At 41.0% G+C, this 19,237-nt stretch overlaps 1 protein-coding gene across 1 annotated transcript in view; it reads left to right on the forward strand.

The window, feature by feature from the left end:
• ANO4 (anoctamin 4) overlaps window positions 1–19,237 on the forward strand; it is an 81,429-nt gene that overhangs the window by 45,568 nt on the left and 16,624 nt on the right. Inside the window, exons 18-20 of the mRNA XM_089486074.1 lie at window positions 1,972–2,029; window positions 6,459–6,556; window positions 11,474–11,616. Of these exons, the coding sequence (XP_089342200.1) occupies window positions 1,972–2,029; window positions 6,459–6,556; window positions 11,474–11,616 (299 nt within the window). The remainder of the gene's footprint in view (window positions 1–1,971; window positions 2,030–6,458; window positions 6,557–11,473; window positions 11,617–19,237) is intronic.

Genomic DNA, 19,237 nt, shown 5'->3' on the forward strand with positions numbered 1-19,237 from the left:
ATATATATATTTATATATATATATATATCGGCAGCAGGGACTAATATTAATATATATCAGCAACTGGGGCTAATATTAATATATATGGGCAGCAGAGGCTAATATATATATATCAGCAGCAGGATCTAATATTAGGCCCTGAAATCATTTAGTGCAAAAGTTAAGGTATTGTGTTGTTTAAAGGATTTCAAGGATTAGTCGTACTAAATTGTGGCTTCAGGCTTCCCATGTTGAATGATCAAGTATTGTATTGTCCAATAACAAAAGTATCATTCCATAGCACATTACTTTTGGCAATATATATATATATATATGTTTTTTCAGTGGTATGATTTAATGGTGGAAATTATTAATGCCCCCCCAGTTTGACTGTGGTATCTTGTGTGCCCCCCCCTATATACTGTTTCTAGAGTTGCCACTGCCCATGATTGTTCATGTTCCCTTACTGTACTGGCCTCTCCCCATCCTGGTGGGGTCTGTTCCTTTTATCTACTACCTTCTCAGTAAAATATAGACAGATGATTAGGTAAACTACAGTCAGTGTGTGACCCAAACAAATGTTTTTTTGATGACAACTTCAACAGCTAGTCTGTGCCATTATTGCCCTCACACAACTGGTCTGTGCCTTCTTTGCCCCAAATTCTTTGCACAAATAACACAATCTCACCATGATCACACACACAAGTACACATCCATGCTTAAACACACACGTCAGTACACATCCATGCTCACACACACATACACATGCCTGCTCACTGTAAGGGTTGGGATGAAGAACCCGGTATGCAGGATACTCCACGTTCAGATTGAGCAGACAGGGTCAGACTCACTAAATGCAGCAATGTCCCGTAACAAAGCCAAATCAGGATCACAAGAAATAACGGAGTCCAGTAAACGATATCCAAGTGTCAGGGTCAGAGAGAGCAGCATAGTCCGAATATCAATAGCCAAGGGTCAGCAACAGGAATCAATCAATTAAATCAATAGGAATGCAAAGGATAGCTCCCTACAGGCACAATAACTGAGCACTGAGTGATACACAGTACCGATTTTTAAACCTGCCGCCAGAAGACGCCCCGTCCCCGTGCTGGACGTCATTGGCGTGCGTTCCCTGCCGTCTCCACTCAGGGATGGATAAAGTGAGCGTCATGGATGGGTACGTGCGCGACCATCCAGACAGCCGACGGAACAGGAGCGGGAGCAGCAGTGCTGCACCCGGTACCCGTGGTCAGCGGGTACCATGCTCATACACACACGCACATGTACACATCCATGCTCCCACAAACACAAGTACACATCCATGCTCACACAAACACAAGTACACATCCATGCTCACATAAACACACACAAGTGCACATCCATGGTCACACACACACGTACACACACATATATATATATATATATATAAGCACAAATACATATATCCCATCTCCTGCCCCCGCTTACCTCTCATGCAGCTTTTCCTCTGACTGCTTGCCTCTGTTTCACTGCCGAACCACGTGACCCCGATACGTTCCTGTCTCCCCATGCCGGTTTAAAATAGTTTAGAAAGGGCCCTTTCCATCTGGATCGGTGCGGTTCCCAGTCCTGGTTGGAAGGTACTGTGCTCGGCCCCTGTAGTAATGCCAGTGATAGAGGACATGGGGAGACAGGTGACAGTGACCATAAAGACTCCTGATGGCAACACAGCAATTGAACAATCTCCCATGCTCAGGGTCAATGCTTCTAATTCCTGGCACTGAATGAGCTTTATTTTGCTTAGCTAGTAACCCTAGATTTATATTTATTATAATATTAATGGCAATATTTCCACAGTAGATATTGTATATTGTATAATATATTATATATAATATAAAATATAATATATATTGTATAAACATATTGTATTGCATATTTTCAAATCATCTTTTATATATTTATATTTTGATGTATACATATCTGTGGGTATTTTTATTATTTATTGTGTTTAAGGTTTACTGGGAGACCAGGTGCATATCTAAGACTTATAAACAGATGGCGACTTGAAGAGGTGAGTGGTTTCTTTAAGTATTTTTGAGTTATACACGTCTGTAGTGGTATTTGTGGGCTGAAAAATAAAATAAAAAAATGTAATTAAACTAGGCTATATTGTAGCTTTCTAGAAATTCAAGACTTGAATGTCAGATCTTAATAAAACTGTGAAACATTATCCTGAAAAATAACCTGATTAATTTAACAAATGTCTTTTTTTTTAGTTTTATGAATAGATATAATAGATAAGTGACAAGAATATACAGTGGCAAGAAAAAGTAAGTGAACGCTGGAATTTCCTGGATTTCTGCATTGATTGTTCATAAACTGTGATCTGATCTACATCTCAGTCACAAGTATAGACAGACACAATATGCTTACGCTAATAACACACAAACAATGATAATACCGTATTTGCTTGATTATAAGACGACCCTGATTATAAGATGCCCCCCCCCAAAATTTGAATATTAATTTAGGAAAAAAAGAAAAAGCCTGAATATAAGACTACTCTAAAAGAAAAAAAGTTTAACTAGTAAATATTACTATATATAAAACTATGATTGAGAAAAATTCATTTTTTGTTTTTATTTCCTTTTATTTGCCAACCTGCCCCCAGTTATGCACATCTGCCCCACGACTTGCTACTCTGCCTCCCAGATATGCCTCTTGACCCCCTTTATGCCACTCTGCCTCCCTGATATTCCTTTTAACCCCCTATATGCCACTCTGCCTCCCTGATATTCCTTTTAACCCCCTATATGCCACTCTGCCTCCAGAAAGCCCTTATACCCCCCATATGCCACTCTTACCTTCCCCAGACTTACCAGTGCTTCCCTAGACTTATCCCCTGTGCTTCAGATTCCTTGGTGTCTAGTGGGGCAGTCGGTGGAGGTCTGCGCGATGCGCACGCTTCTACTGCCGGCACTTCCGCCCTGGCTTCTATGAATCAGCACCAGAAGGTCATGTGATGCCGGCGCTCTGTCATAGAAGCCTCCAGAGGAAGTGCCAACAGCAGCAGAGGCTGTCAGAGAGGAGGATAAAGGTCCCCTGCAGCGTTGCGGGGGATCTGGATCTTAGTCTTGTAGTCAGACCTCTATTTGAGGTCTGATTAGAAGACGACCTTGAATATAAGACAGTGGTTATTTTTCAGAGCTTGCTCTGAAAAAAAACTTGTCTTATAATCGAGCAAATACGGTAATTCATGTCATTGAACACACCAATTAAAGATTCACAGATCTTGTGGAAAAAGTAAGTGAATCCTTGGATTTAATAACTGGTCAAACCTTGTTTGGCAACAATAACCTCTAACAAGTGTTTCTGGTAGTGGGAGATCAGACTTGTGGGTCATTCTTCCTTACAGAACTGCTTAAACTCAGCCATATTCCTAGGATGTGTGGTTTGAACAGCTCTCTTGAGGTTATCTCTAATGGGTTAAGGTCTGACTGGGCCGCTCCAAAAGCTAGATTTTCTTTCTCTGAAACAATTCTGTAGTAGATTTACTTTGATGTTTTGTCCTTACACAACTTCTACTGAAAGACAGCCATCTTGACATTGTTTTTTATGATACATTGATAAAGTTGTAAATTCATTGTCCCCTTGATAATGGCAAACTGTACAGCCCCTGAGACAGCAAAGCAGCCCTAAATTATGATGCTCACGCCACCATTGAGATGATGTTTTTATGTGGTTTGCGGTGCCCTTTTTGAGCCATAGTTCTACGTTTACTTTCCAAACAATTAAACCTTAGTTTCATCAGCCCACAAAACAGGCACGTCACCCAAAAACAGTCAGTTATTGACAATTGACGTGTCTAGCACGTCATGACTTTAAACAGGTGTAAAAACCCAGAGAATGGCATCAGGGGCCTTCTCAGGGCGTCAACGTCCGCCATACATTGTATGGTGGCGGACAGCCGTTTTAGAAGACCTTAGGAGTTGATCGATTGCCTCCTAAGCTTCGATGGTGTTACTGAAATGCCTCAATAGTGAGGCATTGAGTGACACAGAACACCCACACCAGGATGCACCGTAACCGCTCAGGAGATCGGTCACAACTGCCACTGCGGGAGATTTTGCCGCTCACAAAATGGTGGCGTCCTTTAAAAAATAAACATGTTTCGAAGAGGGTCTCTCCTGACCCTCCTGGGAACTCTGGCTTCCCTTGCAGGTTGACTACAGGCACTGCATTCAACCATGCAAGTCAGAGCCCAGCTTTCTAATCACAATGTGATTAGTAAAATACATTAAAAAATAATAATAATCATAAGAAGACAAAGAAGAAGAAGAAGAAAAAAAATCAGTTAAAACAAATGGTAAAAATAATTCTCCACTGATGTCAGGGGAACCTTCCAGTTCCAAAAAATTTTTAAAACAAAAAAAGGCCAAATATATGGTAAAATGTGTACATGGAAAGAGTTAAAATACCAGCATCTGAAATATCCTGTGGTGTCTAGTTTTCAAAAGTATATTGTTTTATTGGGCACATTGAATTGGACAGGCTCAAAGATGTACCAAATAGGGCATGGGCACAGGATCACCAAATGTCAAAGTTCAACATTGAAAAAAAAACATGTCCCAAATGTGGCCCTTTTGCCCCCAAACAGCCAGGCAAACCCATGAATGGGTGGTATCACTGTACTCAATGTTCAGTGACATATACCAGGAGCTGTAAATTTGCACCTGAAGTAAAAAAAAATGGAAAGAAAATACTACCACAAAGTTTGACAAACACTACTCATAGAATTAGTGCATGGAAAAAATCTAAATACTAGTATTTGAAATACCCTTGGCTGTCTAGTCTTCAAAAATATATGGTTTGATGGGCTAAATTGCATTGGACGGCTTCATAGATTTTCCAAATAGCACATGGGGGCAGAAATACCAGATTTGGAAAAAAATGGTTTTGAAATAGCAAAATGCTTCTTGTATTTATTGCCCCATAATGTGCACAAAAAAAACCAAAAACATAAAAACATTGGGTATTTCTAAACTCAGGACAAATAGTAGAATCTAGTTAGCAGTTTTTTTCATTAGCTTTTTATAGATAAGTAAAATATGGTTTCAAGTAAAAGTCAGAAAAAGTAATTTTTTCTAAATTTTTCACCCTATTTTATACTTTTTTTATAGTAAATGATATGATACAATCAAAATAATGACATCTAAAGAAAAACAGTATATAACTTGTGTGGGTTCAGTAAATGGGAAAGAAGAACATTACAGCTAAACATGAGCACCGCAAAAATGTTAAAACGAAGGGTACAAAAAATAAACTCAACCACTGTCACGAAGGGGTTAATATGTAAACTATTTCAAATTACTTTCTGCCCTTTCCAGCTTTATGCAAATCCACAATTCATGTTTGTGGGTATTCTGAGATTTATGTTTTGCGAGGCATGGTTCACATCTGTAGAAGTTTCTTGAGAATAGCACACTCAAAATGTTTGGGTGTTTTTTTTTCTCTCACAGTAGCTCTAAAGCACACCTCCAATCTCATTTGATTGATTGGACTCCAGGTTTGCCAACTCCTGACTCCAATTAGCCTTTATTGAAGTGGTTAGTCCCGGGGTTCACATACTTTTTCCAACACAGACTGTGAATGTTTGAATGATGTATTCAATATGAACAAGAACAAATACAACAATTTATGTGTCATTAGTTAAACAGATTGTGTTTGTTCATTATTGTAACTTAGATGAAGATCATATCATATTTTAAAACAAATTTATACATAAATGCTGGTAATTCCAAAGGGTTCACTTACTTTTTCTTGCCAGTGTATTAGGAAATTAGGAAAATATCTGAAGGTGGGATAAGCTGTGACATTGGCACATGTGAATTGAGAACAGACCTGAACAAGTAAGAGGCACCACCAGGAAATGGATGCTGAGAGTACCTGAAGTCATAGTTTACCTATGATGCTAGAAATCTGAGGGAGAGTCCTTATTGGGGTTAATTTATCATACTCCATATGACCAAAAGTATTTTAATACCCCTTCTAATTATTGAGTTAAGGTCAGCCACAGTATAATGATGACCACTGCCAGGAGTAACACTGATAATCCTGTTATAATGGTACCTGTCAGTGGGTGGGACATATTAGGTAGTAAGTGAACATTTCTGGGGCTGTACTGGTGCACAAAGCAATGTCTATAAAGACATGATTGGATAAGTTTTGTGTGGAAGAACATGACCTGCCCGCACAGAGCCCTGACCTCAACCCCATAGAACACCTTAGGGATGAACTGAAACGGAGTTTGAAACACAGACCTTCTAGTCCAACATCAGTGCCTGACCTCACAAATGCTCTGCTTAATGAATGGGTAAAAATCACAAAGAAACACTCCAAAATCTTGTGGAATAGATTGGCGTTGGCAGCCCATTTTGATTTGTATACCATTGGTACAGAATAGAATACCTTTAATATCTATGTTTCCCATCTTCCACCAGTGTCACCCCAGTGGATGCCTTATTGACCTATGCATGCAGATGGGAATTATAATGGTTCTAAAACAAACCTGGAATAACTTCATGGAACTTGGCTACCCGTAAGTGAATCTGAAAAGGAGAAACCCTGCAATTAATGGCAATTAGTTTTATTAAGTGATAGCTTGAAATCATGAACTTCGCTGCAACTTTAATTCAAAACCTCACTGCACCCATATTCCTAGGGCTTAAAGATCCTGTTTCAATTAGATAAAACTTCACATGCACTTTTTAGTATGTTAAGCATTTAGACCTGAGCAAGTCTTTCATTTTGAAGTTAATTCACTAAAGGGAGAGTTGGTGCTTCAACTGCTTACCTCCACTAAACATTATGAAAGCCTATCCCCAATAAGCATACCTGGGAGTTCTCCGGGTTTGACCCAGAGAACTCCGTATGAAGCAAAATCCATACCCCCGGAGCAGGATCTTGACACACCCCACTCCCCGCCCATTTCTCATTTAAATTGGGGTGTTTCCCGCTATGTCAGCGGGCAGTCCTGAAGTTCCCAGGAATGCCAATAGCTTCTTATGCTGGAAGAGGTTGGCTGGCCCTGTATAATGTGTAGTTAAATCAGTGAGAATCAACTTGATAAAGTGAAGGTACAATCACTACTCTGCTGTACTACTCTTCCTTTTGTGAATAAACCCAGTTATCCTTTAATTCTAATGGCTTAATCACATAAAAACAGAACAGAACCTTTTGCAGTTGAAATACAGCATATGGCTGCTTTTGTATTACATTAGTGTTCCATAGACAATTTTACAAGATTATGTCTTGTAATCTTTGACATTCATCAGTGCACTGGGAATTATATTTGAAATGTTGTATTTAGTAAGAATTTATTAAATTAGGTAGTAGGTAGGACATCATCTTTAAATATTCTACTGTCTATGTGAGAATTTGTGTCAAAACTCTGGGCTGACCATAGGGAATATTTATTGTTATGCAGGTGTCCATAACTGTATAGTAAATGCAATTCTTCTCAGCAATGTATTCTGGCCTTTTCTGACAGGTTGGGAGAGGGTACAGTAACTCCTCTGCCACCAAGCCTCTACAGCATGCTCTTCTCCAGTATTCCATGTTCTTAATAGGCAGTAAGGCCATGTAGGGGCAGCTGAAGAGAAAAACTTTGCAGCTCTTCAAAAGGGCCACCTGGGGCAATTGCCCCACTCTGCTCCATGGCAGGGCCGGCCCTGCAGTCATTTATAACAATATGACAATATCCATCTATATCCCACAAAGGTGGATATCATTACATAACCAGAATATAAAAGTGTTGCTTGCTGAAAGTTAACAAAAAAATTACAACTGGATTAACTTCAGTCTGTAACCCAGGGCCTACATCAATAAGTTAAATACCGTATCTGCTCGATTATAAGATGACCCTGATTATAAGACGACCCCCCAAAATCTAAATATTAATTTAGGAAAAAAACAAAAAGCCTGAATATAAGACTACCCTATAGGAAAAAAAGTTTTACTAGTAAATATTAGTTCATGTAAACAATTTTTTCATATTTAATAAAAGCTATGATTGAGAAAAATCTATATTTTTTTATTTCCTTTTATTTGCCAACCTGCCCCCCCAATTATGCACATCTGCCCCCAGGGTTGCCACTCTGCCCCCAGAAATGCCTTATACCCCCTATTTGCCACTCTGCCCCATGATGTGCCTTTTAACCCTCTATATGCCACTCTGCCTCCAGAAATGTCTTATACCCTCCTATATGCCACTCTGCCCCATGATATGCCTTTTAACCCCCTATATGCCAGAGTGGCCTAATATTTTCCATTTTGTTAGATTTGTGAATTTGGAACAATGCAAATCTGATTTGCAATTACAAACCAAAATCAATTACTTAACACAAAAAGATGCAAACAAACCCAAAACATTTTCCCATGTTTAAAAAACCCCACAAACTGAGTTATTCATCTTGTACATATACACATACAGTGAGGAAAAAATTATTTGATCCCCTGCTGATTTTATACGTTTGTCCACTGACCAGTGGCGTCGCTACAGGGGGGCAAGGGGGGGCAATTTCCCCCCCTAGGTTATTCCTTGCCCCCCCTGTTGCCCCCCCCCGCCGAATTTGTAACCACCCAGGACAGTCCTTGACTGCTAACAACGGCATGGTGCCGTCGCTAGCAGTCCCAGTCAGGTGCTAACGACGACACCATGACGTCACTAGCACTATCTTACCTTGATGGAGGTCTGTGGACCTCCATCACCACCTACCCCGGCGATCTGCCCCTCACACTGAAGGGCATCACCGGGGCCACCCCATCTGCCCGGTGACGTCTCGCGCAATGACGTCACCGCGCAACTTTATTAACAACTGACAATTGTCAGTTAAAGAGGAATGGGGGCATGCTGCTTAGATGCCTGTATCTCAGGCATCTAAGCAGCTACATACCCCCAACATATACCATTGGAAAGGTAATCGCCTCACTGTACTGTTCAATAAAAAAAGTATCATTCCATAGCACATTACTTTTGGCAATATATATATATATATATATATATATATATATATGTGTGTGTGTGTGTGTTTTTTCAGTGGTATGATTTAATGGTGGAAATTATTAATGCCCCCCCCAGTTTGACTGTGGTATCTTGTGTGCCCCCCCTATATATTGTTTCTAGAGTCGCCACTGCCACTGACAAAGACATGATCAGGCTATCATTTTAATGGAATGTTTATTTGAACAGTGAGAGACGGAATAATAACAAAAAATCCAGAATAATGCATTTCAAATAAATTATAAATTGTATTGCATTTTACTCAGTGAAATAAGTATTCGACACCTTTGCAAAACATGACTTAGTACTTGCTGGCAAAACCCTTGTTGGCAATCACAGGGGTCAGATGTTTCTTGTAGTTGGCCACCAGGTTTGCACACATCTCAAGAGGGATTTTGTCCCTCTTTGCAAATCCTCTCCAAGTCATTAAGGTTTTCGAGGCTGACGTTTGGCAACTCGAACCTTCAGCTCCCTCCACAGATTTTCTATGGGATTAAGGTTCTTCTTGAGCAGTGGCGACTCTAGGAACAATATATAAGGGGGCACATAAGATATCACAGTCAAAACTGGGGGGGCATTATTTCCACCATTAAATCATACCACTGAAAAAACTATATTATATATATATATATATATATAATGCTAAAAGTAATGTGCTATGGAATTATACTTTTGTTATTGGACTAACAATACTTGGTCATTCAACATGGAAGTATCCTTGAAATTAATATTATAGAGTAAATAACACAATAACTTAACTTTTCCACTAAATGATTTCAGGGCCTTGAAAGTTTTGTCTCCTGAAGTGACTACAAATTCAGAAGGGCGTTTTATCTCTGGATAAGTACAAATGAAATAGTTGCTACTGTAAGTTAAGTGCCAGGAAACAGATGACCAAACACACACACCAGGACAGGCTCTGCCACTCAGACACCTAAATACACACACCAGGACAGGCTCCGCCACACTGACACCCAAACACATACACCGGGACAGGCTCTGCCACAATGACACCCAACACACACACCAAGACAGGCTCTGCCAAACCGACACCCAAGTACACACACCAGGACAGGATCTGCCACAACAACACCAAACACACACACCAGGACAGCCTTTGCCACAATGGCACCCAAACACACGCCCGGACAGGTTCTGCCACACCAACACCAAAACACACACACCAGGACAGGCTCTGCCACAATGACACCCAAACACACACACCAGGACAGGCTCTGCTACACCGACACCCAAACACACACACCAGGACAGCCTCTGCCACACCGACACCAAACACACACACCAGGACAGGCTCTGCCACATCGACACCCAGACACACACACCAGGACAGGCTCTGCCACACCGACACCCAAACACACGCCCAGACAGGCTCTGCCACACCGACACCCAAACACACACACACCAGGACAGGCTCTGCCACAACGACACCCAAACACACTGCTGCCACTGCAGACCAACATTCAAAGTGACCGCCCGGCCACAAAGTTCAAAGCAGCGAAATTGAAAGCAGCCGTCGTGCAGCTGTAAGACCGCCTCCACCGGCTGCCTAACGAAGCTTTCAATTTTGTGACCGGGCGGCCACTTTGAATGTTGGTTGGCCGGCCCTGCCCACAGTGTCCGATGAGCGGTTGCAAATTCGGCAGGGGGGGGGAGAAATAACCTGGGGGGGAATTGTTCTCCTTTGAATTATTCAGATGTTCATTGGCAAACTTCAGACGGGCCTGTACATGTGCTTTCTTGAGCAGGGGGACCTTGGAGAAGCGTAGTGTGTTACCAATTGTTTTCTTGGTGACTATGGTCCAAGCTGCCTTGAGATCATTGACAAGATCCTCCCGTGTAGTTCTGGGCTGATTCCTCACCGTTCTCATGAGCATTGATCTTGCATGGAGCCACAGACAGTTAATTTGTGTTTCTTGCATTTGCGAACAATCGCACCAACTGTTGTCACCTTCTCACCAAGCTGCTTGGCTATGGTATTGTAGCCCATTCCAGCCTTGTGTAGGTCTACAATCTTGTCCCTGACATCCTTGGACAGCTCTTTGGTCTTGGCCATGGTGGAGAATTTGGAATCTGATTGATTGCTTCTGTGGACAGGTGTCTTTTATACAGGTAACACACTGAGATTAGGAGCACTCCCTTTAAAATAGTGCTCCTAATCTCAGTTTGTTACCTGTATAAAAGACACCTGGGAGCCAGACATTTTGCTGATTGATAGGGGATCAAATACTTATTTCACTGAAGAAAATGAAAATCAATTTATAACTTATTTTAAATGTGTTTTTCTGTTCAAATAAACATACCATTAAAATTATGCCCATCATGTCTTTGTCAGTGGGCAAATGTACAACATCAGCTGGGGTTCAAATAATTTCCTTCACTGTATGCTTGTAATACTAGTTTCTTTTGACATTTTCTTGTTATTTAACTACTCAGATTGATTCAGAATTGGTGGACACGCAGAAGATTACGACAAGAATATGGACCCCGAGGCAAAGCTAACTTTCCTCAGTGGGAAAAGGATTATAATTTGCAGCCTATCAATCCATATGGACTGTTTGAAGAATATCTTGAAATGAGTAAGCATTATCTGTTTAACATACGCTAACTACTAGTGTGTTTTTCATGTGTACATACATATTTACTTCAATGTCAGAAACATAGAATGTGAATTATTTTGTGTTATTTTGTACTCATGTATAGTAGACACCTACCCCCAAAATAAGAAAAAGATTTGAGTATTGTTTGTGAAAATATATATTAATTGGTATTTGAACTTGTTCTATGCTCAAGATAACCTTATGTCAATCTCAAGCATATTCAATGTCCCTCTTAAAGTAATCACAAGTAATGAAAATCATGGCTAAAACACATGTAAGAATCCTTAAAATGGTAAAAAGTTGTAGCCTATTTAATTTCATGACCCAGTGGGGGATGTAGTAGTAAGTACTGTTTATATGTATTGTGTATACATACCAGGGAACTTCTTAGCTCTTCCGTGCAGGACGCTGCCAGAACTGCCCACTGACTTCAGTGGGTGTTCCCGTTGATCTGAGGGCAGAGTGGCATATAGCGGCTATAAGGCATATCTGAGGCAGAGTTACATAGTTATATAGGCAGAAAAAAGACATGCTTCCATCAAGTTCAGCCTTTCCTATATTTGTTAATGTGTTGCTGTTGATCCAAAAGAAGGCAAAAAACCCCCAGTTTGTCTCTTTCCAATTTTGCACTAACCAGGGAAAAAATCCTTCTTGACCCCAAAATGGCAGTCAGATTTCTCCTTCGATCAATAAGCTGTTTCCCCATAATTAAAGATTATATCCCCGAATATTATGTTTTTCCAAGTATCCATCCAGTTGCTGTTTAAACGTCTGTACAGACTCCGATAAAACTACCTCTGCAGGCAGAGAACTCCACATCCTTATTGTCCTTACTATAAAAAACCCTTTCCTCTGCTTTAGACTAAATCTCCTTTCTTCCAGTCTAAACGCATGACCACGTGTCCTATGCATAGTCCTGTTTATGAACAGATTTCCACACAATGGTTTGTATTCACCCCGAATATATTCATATAATGCTATCATATCCCCCCATCATATCCCCATATCAGATTTAAATTTGTTAACTATACTGCTCCATTCCTTTTATTAATTTTGTAGCCCGCCTCTGCACCCTTTCTAGTGCTATGATATCCTTCTTTAGAATAGGTGCCCAGAATTGCACAGCATATTCAAGGTGCGGCCTTACCATTGATTTATACAGAGGCAAAATTATATTTTTATCCCGCGAATTGATGCCCCTTTTTATACACGACAATACCTTACTGGCCTTAGCAACTGCTGACTGACATTGCAAATTGTTGCCTAGTTTGTTGTCTATAACAATTCCCAAATCCTTCTCATTTGTCGTTACCCCTAATTCACTACCGTTTAGGGTGTAGGTTGCTTGTGCATTCCCTACCCCGAAGTGCATAACTTTATATTTATCTACATTGAATTTCATCTGCCATTTGTGTGCCCAGTCCCCCAGTCTATTTAGATCCCTCTGCAGCACTGTAATATCCTGCTCGCACTGTATTACTTTACCTAGTGTAGTGTCATCTTGAAACACAGAAACATGACTTCCAATGCCTATTGCCAGGTCATTTATTAATATGTTGAATAAAATTGGTCCCAGAACAGAACCCTGAGGGACACCGCTTACCACTTTTGACCAGCTTGAAAAATTACCATTAATAACAACTCTCTGTACTCTATCTCCAAGCCAATGTTCTACCCAAGAACAATTTCCTTCAGTTTGAATACAAACCTATTGTGTGGAACAATTCCCTTCAGTTTGAATACTAACCTATTGTGTGGAACCGTGTGAAACGCCTTTGCAAAATCCAAGTAGATTACATCCACTGCAACACCCTGATCTACACTTCTACTTACTTCTTCGTATAATGCAATTAAATTAGTTTGACAGGACCTATGTTTCATAAAACCATGCTGATTTTTGCTAACAATACTGTTCTTCCCAATGAATTCCTGAAGAGTGGCATATAGGGGGTATAAGGCATTTCTGGGGGGCAGAGTGCAAGCCTGTGGGCAGATGTGCATAACTGTGAGCAGGTTGGCAAATAAAAGGAAGTAACCCCCCCAAAAAAATTCTCAATCATAGATTTTATTAAATACGAAAAAAATAGTTTACATTCTTTATTATTTACCAGTAAAACTTTTTTCCTATAGGGTAGTCTTATATTCAGGCTTCTTCTTTTTTCCTAAATTAATATTCAACTTTTGGGGTGCGTCTTATATTCGAGCAAATACGGTATATAAAACACTTGCTTTGTTTTTATCCCTTCTCCCTTCTAATTCCCTCACTATACAATATATAAAACTTTAATTTTTTATATCCTTTATTGAAGGAAAAGGGGAACTTGACACAATATTCACACATTTAATTTATTTATAAGAAGGAGAAATAATGACACACAATGAGATATATCACATTATAAAATATATCACTTAATGAAAGGGAAAGTCACAATATAATAGGCAATGAGAATTACAACTCACACATTTTAAAACCCCATAAAGAGATATACCTGCACGTTTTAATTTTTTTTTTAGTTTCCTCTCCCTTACTATTATTACACATTATAGAACATTTAAAGTTAAAATATATAAGATTCACAAATTTAATTTATCTGTTGAAGAGAATAAATACAGTTACACATAAAGAAAGATTTAAACAGAGAGATTGATAATAGAAGATAGCGGGTGAGAAGAAGTGGAAAGTAAGGGAAAGGAAGGAAGTGGGAAAGATGTAATATAAGTTACGGTAAGAAAGGAAAGGATTAATCACTAATTTTATATATACATATTTACACTAATACATAACCCATGGATTTTTTTATTTATTCCCGAATAAGATGAAACCACAAATTAATAGTAAGATCGGTAACAAACAATAAATTATATGGTTAAATTTGTCTCTTTAAATACGAGGGGATTAAATTCTCCTTTTAAAAGATCCTTATTGATAAAATTAATAACAACAGAAAATCGACATTTGTCTTATACACTTAACTCACTGGATAGAATAAAAAACTACCATTTAGAAAATCCAAATGCTAGATTTCAGTTTTTGATTTGTAAAACAGACAATGAATTAGTTACTATATATATATATATATATATATATATATATATAAATACATATATATATATATATATATATACATAAATGCAAGAGTTCATGCACACCCGAAATAATTTTTTTTTAATATAATAGTAGAGAATCACCCATCCACAGCTCAAAATAGCAGTTTAAAACTTATGAAAGTTTATTATAGCATGTTAAAAAAGCCTTTTTTTAACATGCTATAATAAACTTTCATAAGTTTCAAATGTTATATGTATAATTTAGTCTTTTTCTCAATGCTCTGTTTTACACTTGTCTTGTACTTTTGGACTTGAGCCGTTACTCTGACACTAATATTTTATGTATTTTTAACAAAAAAAGAATAAAGAACTAATGAAAAAAAATGCTAGGAGGTAGGACTACACATCTTCCTCTGGAGTCATTTTTCATAGACAGTGGCTTGACCTTATTCTGCTCACACCCCCTGCTCACACCCCTTCTAGGGTATTGACATGATATTGATGTCTTTGAGCAAGGCACGGTCTGTGTTTTGTGAATGTGCTCTGAGCAACTAGTCTATCAGCTGAAAAGTGGCGCTCCATGAAGAGTAGCAAATATATATATATACACACACCGCCATAACATCAGCCATAACATTATGACCACCTCTCTAATATTGTGTAGCTCCCCTTTTGCCACCAAAATAGCCCTAACCCATTGAGGCACGGACTCCACTAGACCTCTGAAGAAGAAGTGTGGTATCTGGCACCAAGCAGATCCTTTGAGTCCTGTAATTTGCGATTCAATGGATGAATTCTGGTGCCATGTGTTCTCCAGGTAAGCAATGCACACGTACCTGGCCATCCACGTGATGTAAAGATAATGTGAGTCATCAGCAATGTGCCCTCTAATTTTTCTTAGGTGGTGTGCGCAGAAAATTTCTCTTGTGAAAAATTTTTCCCAGAGCCAAAATTTTGTGCGCACAATATGCTTCTGCAAATGTTAAATTTAAATTGTTATTCTATATTTTTGGTATAGCTCGCTCATGGTTAATAACACTACATTATAGTGTGATAATGTAGTATTAGTTACACAACAGTATTACTTACTGTAATGTTTTTTTAAAGGTGAAATTCTCACTGCATAAGTAAATTATGAGCGAATCACGAGCGGAGGCTCCAGGCCGCATAAAGGATAAAAAAAAAAATTGGGAAAAACTGTTGTCCGCAGGGGCGTACCTAGAGTATTTGGCACCTGGGGCGGATCCTGTATGTGGGACCCCCACACACACACTTTAAAACTGCATAGCTTCTATCATTAGGCAAACATTGACAGGGGTATAGCATAACTGTTATTATTATTTACTAAGGCAGACATTGACGGTGGTACAGCATAACTGCTATCATTATATACTGAGGCAAACATTGACGGTGGTACAGCATAACTGCTAACAGTATATAGTGAGGCAAACATTGATAGTGGTACAGCATAACTGCTATCATTATATACTGAGGCAAACACTGACAGTGGTACAGCAGAACATCTATCACTATATACTGAGGCACGCACTGACGGTGGTACAGCATAACACCTATCACTATATACAGAGGCACACATTGACCGTAGTACAACATAACACCTATCACAGACATTGACAATAATGCAGCATAACCCCAATCACTAAATACTAAGCCAAACATTGATGTGGTGTATGCCTACCACTTTAGTGTCTGGCCTAGTATATATATATATATATATATATATATATGATTCTAAATTATTCTAGCCTTGGTGCCTAAATAATTGTAATTTTAATAAAGACAGGAGGCGAGTATTTTGCATATCTTCCTTTACTCTCACCGACAGCAGCAAAGAAAGGAGTCTTTATTAAAATTACAATTATTTAGGCACCAAGGCTAGAATAATTTAGAATTTTAAGGCAAGACAGGAGGCTTCCTATTTTGCAGTTTTAACGCCAAAGACAACGGGCGAAAATAGATGGTACAAGAGGTGGAAGCTGTCGCCCGCAAAATATCACCCTGAATGAACCCGAAAAGAGCCCGCCAAGGAAACGTAGGAACAGAAAACTGCCGCAAAGGCTTGACATACGAGATCAAAAGTGCGAACACACCTGGCGACACAAAGGTTAAGATCCTCAAACATTACAGATAGGACGCAGAAGTAGAAAGTCCTCCTATGGACACGGAAAATAATCCCCTCCGGGGAAAAAGATAGCAGGAGCATCGAATGCCCTCATAGCAGAGACTCTGAAACGATAAAAGGCATAACAGCAGTGAAAGTTTAGTTGACAGCTGTTTGAAAGACAAAGACTCGTCGTCCGGCCAAGACTGGAAGAAGTTCAGAACCACTGCGACATCCCACAAGGAATCATAGCGAGCAGCCAGAGGATGAGACAGGCAGATGCCCTTCAACAACTGACAAAGCAAGGGAGCTCTCTCCGCACCGACTCACCTGCGCAACCTTAATAGCCAAAGAGATCGCCCAATGGAAAACGTTAATGGTTCGATACGACTTATCGCCCAAAAAATTGAGGATGAGCGCTACAGGGGCCAAATGGTGATCCACTTGTTGTGCCGCACACCAAGCAGACCAGCTTCTCCAAGCTGACTGGTAAATCTTCCTGGTGCCTGGAGCCTAGGACTCCCTGAGCAAGAAATGAGCTGTCTCCTGATAAACCAGAGTCCGCTCGGGGAATCGTCCAAGCCACCAGCGACGATCGACCCCCCAATATGCAGGGATGAGCCTGCCCGTCTGGGTCCGAAAGCATCGACATTCCAAGCAGCGCCAGGAACCATGGCTGTGCGTGCCGGAGCGAAGTTACTAGAACTCGCCGAAGGTAGTGAATTACCCTAGGCTGTCTGTGAAGCCTCCAGTCACTTATTTCCCTCCAGTGCCTTGAAAACTAGGCCACCATGAGATTCTCCACCCCCGGGAGATATTCCACCTGCAGGGTGATGTTGCGATCCAGACAGAACTTGAAAATGTCCTTCGTCAGTTCTGTGAGGCGCTGAGAGCGGGTGCCCCCCAAGCGATTGATGTACCGCACCGCAAGACCTTGTCCATCCGGGGGAGAACACAGCAATCGGACCAGTCCTTTGCCAGGCTCCTGATTGCGAAGGATCCTGCAATCAGTTCCAAGCAATTTATGTGAAGGGAACTCCCCCTCTGACGTCCACCGGTCACCTCCATGAGGGTAGCTGCTCCCCAGCCCAGCATGCTGGCGCCGGACTCCAGGACGAAATCTGGATGGGAACCGAAAACTGCACGCCCATTCCAAGTGTACTTCTGGGGTGAGGCGGACCGGCTGATCATACAATGGCAACCTGCGTAGATGTCGAGCCGTAAGGTGATAAAGTACATGGTAGCGTAGAGGACCCGGGAAGATCGCCTGAATGGAAGACACGAGTAGACCACCACACGCGCGAGTAAGCGGAGGGAGTAGGAGTCCTCCTTGAGCAGGGCGCAGATCTCCTTCTGGATGGCAACAAACTTTGTGCCTGGAAGCTGCAACCAAATTGATGAAACATGAAAACCATCTGACCCCTTAGGGTGTCCCGACAGCTGGAAAAAAGGATATCGTCGAGATAAACAATACATCAGATACCTTGAGATCAGAAGAAAACCATCACCAGCTGTAGGAGCTTCGTGAAGCACCAGGGGGCAGAACTGAGACCGAATGGGAGCAATTTGAGTTGCCATACTTGTCTGCCCCAGTGGAATTGCCGACAGGTTGATGACCGGGCAAAACTCGCCGGAACGTTTCCGGACCTGGAGTGGCGGGGAGACGAAATCGATCCAATACCCGCGCACCGTCTGGAGGACCCAGGAGTCTGAAGTAATCCAATCACAGTTGTGGAAAAAATGAGATACTCTGCCTGCAACCTGTGGAGGGGACAAAAGACAAGAAACATCTGGACTTACCGAATCCAGAGCGACCCTGGGGAAAACGGTAGAACCTCTGCCTCTACTTCCTCCTCTAGGTGTGAAAGAGCGGTGCTGGAAGGAACCGCGATAGGCCGGCTGTGCCTGCTGGAAAGCCCTTGAGCCTTGATAGGATGAGCGGCTAGCAACCCGGCCCCGCCGGAAAAACGAGGGCCAGTCTGGAACACCTTTCTCATGGAGAACCTCGACTTGTTCCATGAGGTCATCAGGGACACATGCCTGTTAAGCTTCTTCACAAAACCGTCCCCAAACCACAGACCGTAAGCTGCTGCAACGAGATCCATCGAACCCAGCTTTGCCAGACGGGGGTCATCCGTAGGAGGGCCGTCTTATGCCGTTCCGTGGCCACAGCTACATTGGCGGTGCCTATTAGGCAGATCACACGCAAGGCCCACTCCCAGATAAGTTTAGGATCCAAGGGAGTGGCCTGCAGGAACGCTCGGTCAGCCAGGGAGAGGATTTGATCGGCCAGACGCACTAAATCCAGGATCTTATCCTGAGCGTACTTGAGACCCTGTTCCAGACCCTTCCTAAGATCTCTCTTATTCAAAGAAAGGAGAGCGACCACATTAGGGTCGAACTCTGAGGTAACAGCCACCTTGTCCTGAA

The sequence above is a fragment of the Sceloporus occidentalis genome, unplaced genomic scaffold (assembly GCF_023333645.1).
Source record: "Sceloporus occidentalis isolate IW3139 unplaced genomic scaffold, rSceOcc1.0.p SCAF_28, whole genome shotgun sequence".
In the NCBI taxonomy this organism is placed as follows: domain Eukaryota; kingdom Metazoa; phylum Chordata; class Lepidosauria; order Squamata; family Phrynosomatidae; genus Sceloporus; species Sceloporus occidentalis.